The sequence below is a fragment of the Onychomys torridus genome, chromosome 11 (genome assembly GCF_903995425.1).
Source record: "Onychomys torridus chromosome 11, mOncTor1.1, whole genome shotgun sequence".
Taxonomy (NCBI): Eukaryota; Metazoa; Chordata; class Mammalia; order Rodentia; family Cricetidae; genus Onychomys; species Onychomys torridus.
The window spans coordinates 3,928,580-3,941,438 of NC_050453.1; the positions used below are offsets into that span (position 1 = coordinate 3,928,580).

General features: G+C 42.7%; 1 protein-coding gene across 1 annotated transcript in view; it reads right to left on the reverse strand.

Annotated features, from left to right (window-relative positions):
* Window positions 1-12,859, reverse strand: part of Ints7 (integrator complex subunit 7) — a 59,780-nt gene that overhangs the window by 13,780 nt on the left and 33,141 nt on the right. Inside the window, exons 9-13 of the mRNA XM_036202332.1 lie at window positions 11,345-11,479; window positions 10,021-10,118; window positions 5,535-5,774; window positions 3,052-3,189; window positions 1,706-1,912 (exon numbers count right to left, since the gene is read on the reverse strand). Of these exons, the coding sequence (XP_036058225.1) occupies window positions 1,706-1,912; window positions 3,052-3,189; window positions 5,535-5,774; window positions 10,021-10,118; window positions 11,345-11,479 (818 nt within the window). The remainder of the gene's footprint in view (window positions 1-1,705; window positions 1,913-3,051; window positions 3,190-5,534; window positions 5,775-10,020; window positions 10,119-11,344; window positions 11,480-12,859) is intronic.

A 12,859-nucleotide genomic window follows, 5' to 3' on the forward strand; every position in this document is an offset into this window, starting at 1 on the left:
TGCTTTCTTCCTAAGTAAAAATCCAGTCTTCAATTTCTAGCAAGCCTCAGTAACTACAGACATTACACAAACAGAAGAGTGCTAAATAGTTAACAGACTTTTCAAAAAACTATTTCCATCTACCTCACTATTATATGAATCTATCTGCCTAGCAGATTTCATTTTTCAATAATTTTATTTTTATGTGAAAGTTTTGCCCACATGCATGTCTGTGCACTGTGTGTACATGTGTGCATGCATGTGTGTGAATGCCTGAAGAAGCCAGAAGAGGGCACTGGATCCACTGGAAGTAGAATGACAGAGGGCTGGAGCCACTCTGTGGGTCCTGGGAACCACAGCTAGATTCTCTGAAAGAGCTGCCAGGGCTGAGCATCAAGCCCCGCCTAGCACTTTTTACCACTGAATAGTCCATGATCTCCCATTCTACATAAACTAGAAAAATCAAATGATTTTACTGATCCAAACCAGTAATTTCACCTTTAAATGTTCTATGGCATATTAGCCTGATAAAAGCACGACCACCTTTCCCTTCTCCAGAGCATGAGGAGGGAAGTGGCAGCCAGTGCTGCCCTTTAAAATGGGGAGACTGCTGAGGGCTTAGCTGGAGCTTGGGGTGTGAGAGGGAAGGACGAGTGAGGGTGGGGGAGGAAGTGTTAGGGATCTTTATGCTTCTTGATTAATAGTAGGTAGAATATGTTATTAACATATGCAAATAGGGCCCAGCTCAATATATATAATTTTCTAAGTTGTGTCATAATGCTTTAAAAATGTTGAATACATAACCTCTTCACTTTTAGGGAGAACTGACCAACAGAAAGTACTATTTTTAGGGAATAAGTTCTTATTTAGGCATGCAGCTCATTTCAAGAAACTGGTAAAAATTTCAGTAAGTACGAAAAATTAAGGGTTTCCTTTCTGCGTTCCTTTATTGGCAGACAGGGTAAGAGTTGTAGGTGACTTAATTTGGAAACCACCAGAGGTTAATACAGTGGCACATTAGAATTTTCAACATTTTTTTTCTTATTATAAAATAGCAGTTCTCAGCCTGTGGGTCACGATCCTGTTTGGGGGACTGAATGACCCTTTCACAAGAGTTACCTAAGACCATTGGAAAACACAGATATTTACATTACAATTCATAACAGGAGCAAAATTACAGTTACAAAGTAGCAACGAAAACACTTTATGGTTGGGGTCACCACAACATGAGGAACTGTGTTAAAGGGTCACAGCATTAGCAAGGCTGAGAACCACTGTTATGAAGTCAAAGACTCCTGTGTCATCACAACGACAAAGCACTCATCTACCATGCACAAGGCTCCAGGGTCAAGCCTTAACATCACAAAACACCCTGCAAACCTCTCTTAGTGAGCAGCCAGACAGGAGAGGAAAATGGGCCTGTGGTTGGTGCTGGCACTGGGCCAGGCTGGCATCTTACCAATTGAGAATCTGGAGGAAGAAGACTATGCCCACTCCACTTAGTCTTTCTGCCTGGATTCAGCAATTGTCTGTATGTGTGGTACCCAGTACTTTATAAAAAAATAAAACACAAGTTTTCATCAACCTAAGAACACTAGCAAGAGTTTTATTTCTGTGTGCATGTATTATTCTGATATTACCACCAGGTCTCACAAGTTGTCAAAAGAGAATAACCCAAAGCAGAAGGACAGCACCCACAGCATTCACCTCGATGGGGCAGACTCACTGTTAAGGAGGCAATCCCTTTGTGGTAGAATTTCAAAGACTCAGCAATGCAACCAAGCGCTGAACTGAAGCTCTCCTCTTGTAGCCCGGTCAGACACTGCTCGGCGTGTGAGAACTCCTTCAGACTGTTCAGCCAGAAGTAGAGGTGCTCGGATGCAACCTGAGTCAGCAAGCTCTGGTAGAGCTCACGGGCCATGTCATGGTTGCCCTGAGAGAGGAGGCGGCCAGAGGTAAAGCTCTACATTCGATACTGTCACTGCAGCAAGTAGAAGACAAACTTCGAACAAGCCCGTATATCACATCTCAGGTGATTCCTTGAGACAGTCTAAATATTTATGGCATAATGCCTCAAGTTCTTTACTAAATAAAACAGTTCCAATGAGAAAATAAATGGAGGGAATTGTAACTCAAGTCTAGAACGTTAGTCTAAAATACAGAAAATGTAAGTACTTGTGTGTCATTTTGCAGGAGCTATTTAGGGAGGTGAGGGACTCGAGGGGTAGAGGGGGAATGCCATCCGATGACCTGGAGGCAGAGATGCCTAAGAGCTTGCTGTGTCAGCACCAACACGCAGTCTGGCCAATAACCACGCTCCTCCCGCTTCTCTGCACTTTCAGCCCTACATTTCTGGACCAACTACGATTTGCATTTCTTAAAACAACTCAATGATCAGGTTGGATAAAGAATGGAAAGGAAAATGTGTGCTGGTAAGCAAGGCCAGAAACAGCAGGGGGAGTGGCCCTGGGTACCACAACCTACAGCAAAGTATAGTGAGTCTAACAATCTCCAAACAGTGTGCACAGCCAAGGACTTACTGAAAAGCTGAAAACAAAAGACCACTGCTTAGAGGAAAGTTAGGTTAGGTCCTTTCTTTTGGCATCCTAAGAGCCCATGAGTAACAGGCATTTCTTGAGAATGGCCCCATGGGCTCATATGTTTGAATACTTGGTCTCTAGGGAGTGAAACTGTTTGAAGAGATTGCAAGAGTTAGGTGTTGGAGTAGATGTGTTACTGGGGGTGGGCTCTGAGGTTTCAAAAGTCATGCCAGGCTCAGTGTCTCTCTGCCTGAGGATCAGAATATAAAGCTCTCAGCTACTTCTTCAGCACCTTCCTGCCTGCAGCCACACCTCCTGCAATGATGATAATGAACTGATCCCCTGAAACTGTCAACAAGCCCCCATCAAAAGCCTTCTTTATAAGAGCTGCCTTGGTCATGGCGTCTCTTCACAGCAGTACAACGGTGACTGAGACACCTTCCTTTGGGTTCTGACTGATAACAATCACATCATTTAAGGTACGTCCTCCAACATCCCACCAAGCACCATCATTCAGAAGGGAAGCCCATACCATTCTGGAAGCCTGCCTGGCAATCCGGTACACTGTCCAGCCACTGGAGACGCTCTCAAGCTGCTGCTTGATTACTGCCTTTACTTCCGCAGACAACGCTTTCTGGCTGGCTACGAAAATCACAGTAGCCAAGCTTACCTAATAGACAACAAGTAAGAAAGACATGTAATTTTATTCAAAGACAAAGATAAAAATTAGAGATCATCAAAACACAACAGAATTTAGAGCCAATGACATGGCCCAGGAGGTAAACAAGCCTGCTGCCAAGCCTGATGCCCCGAGTTCAATACCTCAGACCTACACGGTGGAAGGAAAGAAGTGACTTCTGAGAGCTGCCCTCGGACCTCCACATGTGCAACGTGCACACCTATACAAAGTAACTGAGTAAGCACGATAAAAAGGAACAAAATGGGTTTTCTGTTGACATTATTTCATTTATCATGTTTAAGTTATTAAGCAACTTATTCCATTAACTCAGATCACTATTTATAAAGCAAGTAATTAGAAAAAGATGCTTACCACTAAAAACAAATAAATTATGATATGATCACACAGTGAGATATGTCAGTGAAATTCATAAAGATCACTAAAAATTACTAGCAAGACAGGCAAATTATGAAAGCTGAATTGTAGCATAAGGTTTACACAGAGTTAAGACATGCAAAGCAAAGCATGTATCATGTAGGGGTACATACTGAGGTTATCCAAGTACAGCACACAAAGAGAGATGGTTGTTTCCCCTGGGAGGAGGAGGAGTTAACATAGGGAATGGGACAACTGACTTTAACTGTCAATTTGACTGCTGAGAATCCCCATGTGTGAAGGATGATTTTATGTCAACTTGACACAAGCTAAAGTCATCTGAGAGGAGGCAGCGTCAATTGGCCAAGGCATTCTGCAGCATGAGAGACCTTAGAACACTCAACCCTAAATGGGACATATCCTTCAAATCCCTCCCTTAGGGCTCAGCATACCCTCAGAGAGAAGGCAGAAGTGAAAGAGCCAGAGGGGATGGAGGACACCAAGAAAACAAGGCCTTCTAAATCAGCATGAACAAAGCTCATATGAACTCAGAGACTGAGGAAGCATGCACAGGACCTCTTGGGTTTGCACATGTCCTCTACATATATATCATGGCTCCAGTGTAGTGTTTTTATGGGATTCCTGAGTTTTTGAACAAGTGGGTCTCTGATTCTTGTGTCTTCTCTTGGGCTCTTTTGCTTCTACTTGTCTGTCCTGTCCAACTCCAATGTGTTAGTTTTTCTCATACATCACATCACATCGTATCATTATCCCTTAGAAGCCCGTTTATTTTCTAATGAAAGACAGAAAGGGAGTGGATCTGGGTGGAAGCAGTGTTGGGGAAGGAACTGGGAAGAGTAGAGGGAGGGAAAACACAAACAATATATTATGTGAGGGAAAAAAAACAAAACCAAACTGGGCTAAATGCTTCTTTGTATCATTAATCCTTTTGTGGTCACTGTATGACGTCACTCCCATGGCCACTGCCACTGGGTTCTCAGGATAACCATTAGTGACAGCACATGGTGAAGTGGATGTCCATAGAGGCTTGAGTAAGTCAGTTCCTTCTGCTTTCCCCCCACACCCTACCTGATAGCTTTTCATGGACTGTACAACAATGTTCAGCCTTGGAGACTGCCACTGCCTCTGTTCCTTCCTAACTCCTCCATCTTGGTATCAAGACATAAAAGCCTGAATTGAGTGACGAGGAATGGAAAACTGATCTGGTTGAGTTTATGTTCACTATTGAATTTTAAACATTCTCTAAGTTCACAATGGTGTTTTTGTTTGTTTGCATGCAGCTGAAGTTACCTTTGAACTCCTAACACTCCAGCCCTCCACCTTCCAAAGTGCTAGATTATGAACGTGTTCCCACCATGCCCAGCTAAGAAAGCTGTTTTAAACCTAAACTGTCTAGTGGCTTCTAAAGCAAATGAAAGTATAGGCTCATTGTCTCTTTTTGAAATGCTTGTGACCAAATGAGCTTCAGATACTGGGAATTCAGCAAAGACTTTGCTCACTCAATGTCCTTACTCAGAAATCCAATGCTGCTTCTGGGCAGCTCAAGTACTAGACTCCTAAACCGAGGAGGTTGGTTCAATTTGTAGAAAAAGCTCCTGGCAGTTGGGTGCAGTAACTCACAACTGCCAGCATCTGTGAGTTTGAGGCAAGAGAACTGTCATGAGTTCAAGGCCTGCCTGGGCTACAGTCAGACCCTGTCTCCAAAGAAAGCAAACAAACAAGTGCTACTGGGAAGTGTTTGATTTGTAAATATTTTCTGTGGTCTGTGATGGAAGCCAGGGCCTTCCACAAGCTAGGCAGGCATGGCACCACTGTACTGTCTCCCTAGTCCTAGTGACTACTTTAACCTGCCATTTGCCTTTCAACTAAAGTCTAACGTAGTGCTGGTATTCTTAGGTTCCCAGCAGATTGGCTCCTAGTCATTAAAAGCAGTTCCTTACCAGAAGTTCCTGTTGCTTGTCTGTGGCTGATCGTCCAATCAGCTTGTAGAGCTCCACGAGGTCACCAAGCATTCCATCACCGAGGACTGGCAGCTGCATGGCAATGGCTGCCAGGCAGTGGCACATGAGGATCCGGGCAGTGTCCTGAGAACTGTGCAGCTGAGTCAGCAGAGTGTCAACCACTGACCGGCTCAAATGGGGCCGGCCCTTGGCCAGCTTCACCATACAGTTGAGAGCAATCTGCACACCAAAGAGAAAACACACTGGTTACTGACTGAGCCTATTACTAGAGTGACTGCCTAGCACCATCACAGATATTTCATGTGTGATTTCAACAATGGTCTCACCTCACATTTTATGAACTTTAAATATATTTTAATAGTTTCTGTACTTAAGAAATATGAAAATTTCTAGACACGATGGCATACACCTTAAATCCTAGCAAGCATGAGGTAGAAGCAAGCAGATCTCAGTATGTCTGAGACTGGCCTGAACCACATAATGAATTCCAGGACAGCCAGGAATATACAGAAAGACTTTGTCTCAAAACAACAACAACAACAAAACCAAACAACCCTTTTTAAAAGACAAGACTCTTACTATGCAGTGTAGCTGGCTTAGAACTTCCTCTGTAAGGCCAGCCTCAAATTCATAGTGTGGGGAAAGGGGAACCCTCATTCACTGTTGGTGGGGTTGCAAACTGGTCCAGCCACTGAAATCAGTGTGGAAAACTCTCAAAAAGCTAAAAATAAATCTATCCTATGACTCAGTTATACCACTCCCTGGCACATGCCTGAAGGACTCAATACCCTGCTCCTCGGATATCTTCTCAGCCATATTCATTTCTTCTCTAGTCACAAGAGCTGAGAAATGGATAATAAAAATGTGGCACAAATACACTACAAAATACCACTCAGCTGTAAAGAATAATGAAATCTTGAACTTGAACAGGTAAATGGATAGAACTAGAAAAGACCATATTAAGTGAAGTAACTGAGACCCATAAAGACAAGCAATGCATGTTCTCTCTCATCTGAGGCTCCTAGCTCCAATTCTTCAGATGTGAGTACATACTCTGGGAAAACTACAGAGAGAAGAATAGCAGGGTACAAATGATCTGATCAAGGATAGGAAATTTCAGGAAATCCTGAAATAGGAAAAACAGGGGGTGGGGGGCTCTGGTCAAGAAGGAAGATACAGAAGAGAGAAGAGGTAAAGTAACAGTCTCCCCAGGGAAAAGCACACCAACTGGTTACCCAGTAACAAATGGCCAGCCCCAAAAAGATACATACAAGTAACACTATATAGAGGGAGCAGATCACATTCATATATTTAAGAATACATATGTATATACATATATGTATGTAACAACAATGAAAATAGGCCATGTTAACTATCCACCTAAATAAAACAAAACAAAAAAACCCTATAATACATGTAAGTGTGTATAAATATACACAGCTTAAATGAAAATTTCTCAACTTGGCTGACAATACGCCTCCAAGAGCCAAAGACTATCTAACACAACCCCAACACCAGGTACAAGAAATCCTCTTTTGAGCTGTTGGTCAGGGCTGTCCAAGAAACTCCCAAATGACCTTGGCTGCATCCTGGAGGTGGAAGCTAAGTCCCTATTGCTGAAGACACCATGCACCTCAGACACAGGGCCCAGAGGCCCCTGAGTTGGAGCTGACCTAAAAGCCTCCTCTCCTGAGAACTAGCTTTCATGGTATCAGAAGGCACCAGGCAAACTTCCAAGGCAGGGAAGCAACTAACAGTCCTCCTCAGCTACAACACGTATGAACCACAGCAACAACCAACCTGGTACAATACACCTAGGGTGCAGTAGTGGCACACACAGCTTTTCAGTAACCAATGGCTCTTTAGTTAAACTTGGGACCCTCTCAACAAGAAGGAAATCATGACTGCCACTGGAAATCTAGCCAACTACCCAGAGCTAGTGAAGTCATAGATCTTGGAGGAAAACCTATAACCACCACTTTACTAACTTCTCTTTATAACAGAAACAAACAAACAAACAAACAAACAAATAAAACAAACAAACAAAAAAACAATCAAAATGCAGAGTTGTAGAGCCCAGCCTCAATGGATATCAATGGAAACATCCATACCTAAAGCTCAGAGAACTTGTGGAAGAGGGGCAGAATAAGAGTTAAGTGCCAGAGGATCAGGGAGTTGCTATGAGAATGTTATCTCCTAAAAATGTCAGAAACTACACCCATGATGTCTCACCAACATGCCTGCCTAAACATGACCTGAACAAGGACAACAAGAACAGACATGCTCACATGAATAGGGAAGCCCAGGAGGCCTCAACCATCACAAAAAATTACAGGCACTAAAGGAAGGCTGAGGGTGGGAGAAAGTCTTCCTCAGAGACGAGCACACCATTGGCTACCCAACACCAAATGATCAGTCTTGAAAAGATTCATACAAGGAACAGTATACATATATGCATGCAACAACTAATGAAAAATAAAGGCCAGAAATTTGAAAGAGAATAAAGAGGGGTATATGGAAGGGTTTGGAGGGAGGAAAGGGAAGGGAGAAATAATGCGATTATATTATAATCTCAAAAAAAAAAAAAGTACTATGTAGTATGGGTGACTTAGAACTTACTCAATACCACAGGCCTGTGGTGGGTATTGTGTTCCCTGAAATATTGTGTGTTCCCCGAAATAAACATATCTGGGGTCAGAGAACAGACAGCCACTAGAACAAAGCCAAAAATGGTGGCTAGAAAATGGGAAGAGTAAGCCCTAACAGAAGTTGGGCGGTGGTGGTACACACCTTTAATCCCAGCACTTGGGAGGCAGAGCCAGGTGGATCTCTGAGTTCAAGGCCACTTTAGAAATAGCTAAGCATGGTGACCACGCCTTTAATCCCAGAAACCCAACCTTTAATCCCAGGGAGTGGGGGCAGAAAGAGAAAGGTATATAAGGTGTGAGGACCAGGAACTAGGAGTAAATCATGTAGTTAGTTAAGCATCTGGTTGGTTAAGTGTTCAAGCTTTGGAGCAACACAGTTCAGCTGAGATTCATGTGGAGGACTCAGAAGCTGCAGTCTGAAGAAACAAGACCAGCTGAGGAACTGGTGAGGTGAGGTAGCTGTGGCTTGTTCTGCTTCTCTGATCTTCCAGCAATCACCCCAATAACTGGCCTCGGGTTTGAGTTTCATTAATAAGAACTTTTAAGATTCATGCTACATAGGCCAGTCACAAACTCATAACCATCCTCCTGTCTCTGTCCTTCCCCAACCAGTGCTGGAATTGCCAGGCTGAAGGTGAAAATTCTTTAAAAAAAAAAAAAAAATCCTTTCTTTTCATGTGTATATGTGTACAAGTGTGCCTGAGGCTGACTAGGGATCTTCCTCAATGGCTCTCCCACCTACTCTTTGAGGCAGGGTCTCTCAATCAAACACTGAGCTTACTGATATAGATAGCTACTTTGCCAGCTTGCTATAGGGATTCCATCTTCTAATCTGGAATTACAGGTGGGCCACCACATCCACCTGGCATTCAGATGAGTTCTGGGGATCCAACTTCTTGCTTGCAAAACACACAGTTTAACTGCTAAGCCATCTCCCCAGGCCCTAAAGGTGAAAATTCTTAAAGGTACTAAAACTTCTATACTCTGGAAATTAATAAATACTTAGACATTAATGGGTAGTAATTTCATCCATTTTTTATTTCATGGTCTTATCAGGGTTATCTCAGATTAGAACTTGTAAGAGAGCTGGAGTTCTGCCTGTCTATATTGCCAATGACCGCCATAGGAGTCCACAGCAACTTAATGAACACAAACAGCTCACAACAAAACGCACCAAGTCTCAGGTTCCTGTCTTGTTTTCCTTTGGGATATCACCAGTCAAACAGCCAGTTTTCAAGCTAGGCATGGCACTAATTGTTAGTAATTCCAAGACTCTGGAGGGCAGGGGTGGGAGAACTGTTTCAAATTCAAAGTAATCCTGGCTACATACATAGTAAGTTCCAGATCAGCCTGAGCCACATAGTGGCTTTTTTTTGGGGGGGGGGGGTGGTTCAAGATAGGGTTTCGCTGTGTAGCACTGGCTATCCTGGAACTCACTCTGTAGACCACGCTGGCCTCAAACTTAGAGATCTACCTGCCTCTGCCTCTCAAGTACCACCACCAGGCCATAGTGACAATTTTGTTTGGTTTTGTTTTTTGAGACAGGGTTTCTCTGTGTAACAGCTCTGACTATCTTGGAACTTGCTTTGTAGAGCAGGCTGGCCTCAAGATCCACTTGCCTCTGCCTCCTAAGTGCTACCACCACCAGGCTAACAGTGACAATTTTTAAAGTGAACGTCAAAGGCAAATGTTTAAGCAGGGGATGACATCTATTGCCATGGGTTAAGTCTAGGCCCACTTGTACCAGAGCAGTGACACCCTCCCCTCCACCTCCATTTTGTCACGCTGCCTCTGCTATGGAAGATCGTCGTCTTCACCTTCACAGTGGACTGAGCACCTGGACTGTCATCCTGACTACAAAGCACCAGAAGGGATTCCAGGCCGAAGACAGCATCTTGCTCCAGTGACAAGAGATCTGGAAGAAAACATTAAGTTTTAGGGTGATCAGGAGAGGATTAACACATACAAACACAGAGAGAAAGATATATCAAGTCTAACACAGGAGACAAAGATGTAAATGTAATGTTGCTGGAAAGGGAAATGAATAATCAAAACATGAATACCCTGTATGAAAAATTTTTAAAAATAATTTTATAAAAGCACATGCAATAGTTCCCAAAATATAAAGGTTATCTTCAGATCCCTTCTTTAACTCCCCCACATTACTGAAAATTATAAAATATTCACATTAAATCACCAGGTAAAGTCATGAAGCTATAAAGAGACACTGAAATATCATCACCAGCTCAGCTAAGAAAAACCCTAGGAGCAGAAGCCCATCAGACAGACCACACAGGGGCACTCTCAGTTTAAGAAGGAAGCTCTGGTGTATCTTGCAGCTGCAGCACTGCACTGCCAAACGCCTGAAGGTCCCTGGGGCTGTAAACATGCCATGTAACTTAGGTCACTAAGAACATCCTGTAGTTTCCTCTACCACATGTAAGAAATGCTTTTACTAGACTCAAGTATTCAAACCAGTCAAATGTGTGAGAATGTTTCCCAAGTTACTGTGGGACCTTGGCAAACAGTGTGAAGAAACACTGGAACTAGGAACACACAGTGCTGAGGCAGGAGGAGGAATGTTGAGCTTGTGGACCCCATGAAGGTCAATATGAGCACTGAAGCACATTTACTGTTCAAAATGTACTTGCCATTCTTGAAAGCAGGCATAAAAAACTTCTAGTCTTACAGTTAAAAAGACGTCAGGAAGATAATAAAAATATATCTTCCTTGTTTGCGTCAATCAGCTCAATGTTGCATTTACCTAGAGATGAGATCCATGAAAATGAAATCATGTTCCGGAGAGCTCAACCACCACCAAGAGAAAGTACTTGCTGCCTGGATAACCGGAGTCAACTTCCAGTTGCTGCGTAGGTGAATATATATCTTATGGAGGCTGTCCCTGTCCCCAGTACCACACACCCCACAATGAACAGAGGGGGGAAACAGGCAATGCCCCGGAAGACACGTCAATTCCACAGTGCAGTCACAAGAGCTCACACAGATCAGACTGCTCCAAGACACTTGCATTAGAACACCACACATCAGTGCACACATATTAAAAATAATGAACAACCCAGCCACAGGGCTCTGTCCAAGCTGCACTCAGTAGCCACACAAACTAGTCCTGAGTGCACTTACCTTTCTCTTGACAAGATACGGTTATATTAGTTAGCACTCTCACTCCATGAGCTGCGATGCCCCTGTTGCTATGGTAACAGCACTCTTGGGCTAATTTGACTAAATCGGAAGATCTGGGGGAAGAACCTACATTTCCTAAAGGAGCATAAAAAAAGCAACACAGATTACATTTCATTCATACGGTTTAAGAATACAGTTACTTGGAGGTTCAATTTTCTGTTTTATGAGAAAATTTCTAGTTAACAGCATTCTCTACCTCAACTCCATTAATAATACAACACTACCATTTTCTTTTCCTTGGTGGGGGTAAAGTAGGGGTATGCCATCCATTTCTCAATGACTGTATTTTAAAATCAATATAGGCCTTTCCCCATAAAAGCATTAATGAAAATTGACTGAGAAACAGTACAAAGTCAAGACAACTCCAGGCTGCATTTCAGGAGCTGATGGATTTCTCATCCAAATGAATGACACCACCGTCATCTTCCTGTCAGATAAAGCAAGGTCAAAGAACGCTTTGCTTGCTTATTCTTGCCCCAATTTGCTGGTTTTACCTCAGAAGGTTCATGTGAGAATCCATGACCGTGACCACACAGCTGTCAAGGACCCAGGATTCTGTGACTCAACTCTATTTTTATACAAGAGACCAGTTCAAAGACTTCCAGGAGCCATCATCAGTCACAAGACCAGCTGACCACGTGGCACTCTTCTACAGTACCTCAGAGCTCAGATTTCCAAGTCTGATGTAAGTCCTACACTGCAGACATTTTAATTTATAAGGCTGAAGCTCTTGGTTTTAAGTGTGTGAGCCTCAAGGAGAATCGGATCTGCCTTTTCTGCTCCTCCAATGACTCCTGTCTACTTTAGCCTGTCTCTCAGCAAGAGGTCCTTACTTCTTGACACTGTTGAACATTACAACAGGCATGAGCCAAGATGGTTCTAGACAGTGTAAGACATACAACCACTTACTGATTGGATGTGACAAGACTCGTTAGGTAAAATCTTTGTGTTTTAAGATGGACAAAATATTACAAAGCTGAAACTACACAGCCAGTTTTTTTCAGAATCGTGGAAAATGAACTCCTAGGGTGTAGCCATTCTTTTTCTTGTTCATGTGATGATTTGTAACTTGATATTTTTTTCCTCTTAATACTAAAATTTACTATAAGAAAATCTGTGAGAGGGAGGTAGAAAAGCCCAGAGGAAACCAAAATCTCTTCAAATCTCATAAGCCAGCATAAACTATTGCTGACTTTTTAGAATATTCCTTTTGTAACTGTATTTCCCTTTATGTTCATCAATGCAAATTGAAATTTTACACACCATACAGATATGTACATATTGGCCAATATTATGCTTTTAAGGCATAAGGTTTTTAACTTTTATTTATTTATTATTATTGGTTTTTTTTGAAACAGTTTTTTTTTTTAATCCCTGGCTGTCTTGAACTCACAGAGATTCCCCTGCCTCTGCCTTCCAAGTGCTGGGGTTAAAGGTATGCACCACCTAAGACAA